Here is a 2,500-nt window from a genome sequence, read left to right as displayed (position 1 = left end):
ACACACACACACACACACACACACACACACACACACACACACACGCACTTTGAATGTTAACACATTGAATGTTCATGTCTCAGAACAGGACTAAAAAACACTTTAAATACTTTCTTTCTTTTTCAGTTTTCTGATACATGGAACAATTCTGAAGTATTGATTACATCATTTCACTTGAATCTCCAGAGCATGTGATTGGTTAAGTCTCAGCCACTACAGAGTCTGTGATTGGTCAGATCACAGGAAGGGGATGGCATGAGGGGAGAGGAGATGTGAGGAGTGGAGAGAGGAGGAGAGAAGAAAAGAGAAAAGGAGAGAGGAGAGGAAAAGAGAGAGGAGATGAGAGAGGAGCAGAGAGGAGAGGAGTAGAGAGGAGAGCAGAGGAGAAGAGAGGAAAGGAGAAAGGAGAGGAGAGGAAAGGAGATGAGCAGAGATGGGAGAAACGAGAGGAGCGGAGAGGATAGAGGAACAGAGAGGAGAGGAAAGGAGAGAGGAAAGGAAAGGAGAGAGGAGAGGAGGAGAGAAGAGGTATACATTATAGTTACCTTTCATGTGGGAAGGCTTGTCAATGTAGAAATCTCCATCCCACACTATGGAGAAAATCTACTGGGAGGTCACCCGCCTCGTCACCCTCATACCAGTACTGGAGAGAGAAGGGGGGGGGGGTGCAGGGCAGAGGATGTAAGTCAATCACTGATCAATAAATCCATTTGAATCTTCTAAGCGGTCAGTAAAATGTCTCTGAACAGAGGAGCATTAGACACACTTTTGTGAACATGATCCAACATGGACTAAAATGAGAAAACATTATTAGCCTTCAGACCAGGGCTGGTGTTTAGAGAAGGTACCTTCAGACCAGAGCTGGTGTTTAGAGAAGGTACCTTCAGACCAGGGCTGGTGTTTAGAGAAAGGTTACCTTCAGACCAGAGCTGGTGTTTAGAGAAGGTACCTTCAGACCAGAGCTGGTGTTTAGAGAAGGTACCTTCAGACCAGAGCTGGTGTTTAGAGAAGGTACCTTCAGACCAGGGCTGGTGTTTAGAGAAGGTACCTTCAGACCAGAGCTGGTGTTTAGAGAAGGTACCTTCAGACCAGAGCTGGTGTTTAGAGAAGGTGCCTTCAGACCAGAGCTGGTGTTTAGAGAAGGTACCTTCAGACCAGAGCTGGTGTTTAGAGAAGGTACCTTCAGACCAGAGCTGGTGTTTAGAGAAGGTACCTTCAGACCAGAGCTGGTGTTTAGAGAAGGTACCTTCAGACCAGAGCTGGTGTTTAGAGAAGGTACCTTCAGACCAGAGCTGGTGTTTAGAGAAGGTACCTTCAGACCAGAGCTGGTGTTTAGAGAAGGTGCCTTCAGACCAGAGCTGGTGTTTAGAGAAGGTACCTTCAGACCAGAGCTGGTGTTTAGAGAAGGTACCTTCAGACCAGAGCTGGTGTTTAGAGAAGGTACCTTCAGACCAGAGCTGGTGTTTAGAGAAGGTACCTTCAGACCAGAGCTGGTGTTTAGAGAAGATACATCTCACTGGTGTTTAGAGAAGGTACCTTCAGACCAGGGCTGGTGTTTAGAGAAGATACATCTCACTGGTGTTTAGAGAAGGTACCTTCAGACCAGGGCTGGTGTTTAGAGAAGGTACCTTCAGACCAGAGCTGGTGTTTAGAGAAGATACATCTCACTGGTGTTTAGAGAAGATACATCTCACTGGTATTTAGAGAAGATACATCTCACTGGTATTTAGTGAAGCTAGAGGTGCTGCTCTGTATAAAAACCAAAACCAGAACCTTCTACATACATCTAATTACATACATCTGTAATTAAAGTAGTTTTATTGGAAGTAAAAAATAAAAAAACAGCTCAGACCGTCACGATCACAGCTTAGCACCCATATGGAACACAGCTCAACATTGAATGACTGTCTGCCTGACACAGACACACACACGGACACAAAACAGTGGATGGTGCTGATCGACCACACACATTGACCATTAATCAGGATCTTTATTCAGAGTTCAAACACACATAAAACACTTGGCAGGAAGACCACAACAGAGAGAAAAAGAGGGAGAGAGAAAGAGGGAGAGATATAGGGGAAAGAGAGAGAGAGAGAAAGAGGGATAGAGAGAGACAGACAGAGGGAGAGAAAACCGTTTAGTTTTTTCCTTTCATCTGATTAATCGATTAATCATTTTAACACTTTCAGTGCCAACAACGGAAATCTCGTTAGTTCATGCCAACCGTATTTTTTTTTATTAGCGATTTCCATTCATATTTAATCAATATAGCCTCACGTTACCAGTGGGGATCTGTCTGAGCTCGAACAGGGAAAATACCGCCCCCTATCGTCTCTCCGGATGGTACTGCACCCCCATTGGATTGGATTGAATGAAACGCATGGGGGAAAAAGAGTCCGGATTCCACAATTTACTTGTCAGGCAAGTAACCGGAGACAATCCAATCATTGCCCACCATCAGAACAGCGTGGAATATGTCTTTTGAACACCCAGCGTT

At 44.9% G+C, this 2,500-nt stretch overlaps 1 protein-coding gene across 1 annotated transcript in view; it reads right to left on the bottom strand.

Moving 5' to 3' along the window:
• The window catches only part of plxna3 (plexin A3), a gene marked incomplete at its 5' end in the record, with an annotated part of 55,827 nt that overhangs the window by 42,833 nt on the left and 10,494 nt on the right, over positions 1-2,500 (bottom strand). The window contains 1 exon segment of the mRNA XM_084333411.1: positions 917-1,490. Coding sequence (XP_084189537.1) covers positions 917-1,490 — 574 coding nt within the window.

The sequence above is a fragment of the Notolepis coatsorum genome (assembly GCF_963971535.1).
Source record: "Notolepis coatsorum genome assembly, chromosome: 17".
Taxonomy (NCBI): domain Eukaryota; kingdom Metazoa; phylum Chordata; class Actinopteri; order Aulopiformes; family Paralepididae; genus Notolepis; species Notolepis coatsorum.
Note: the sequence above shows the minus strand (reverse complement) of the source record. Positions and strands in the feature narration are given on the sequence as shown.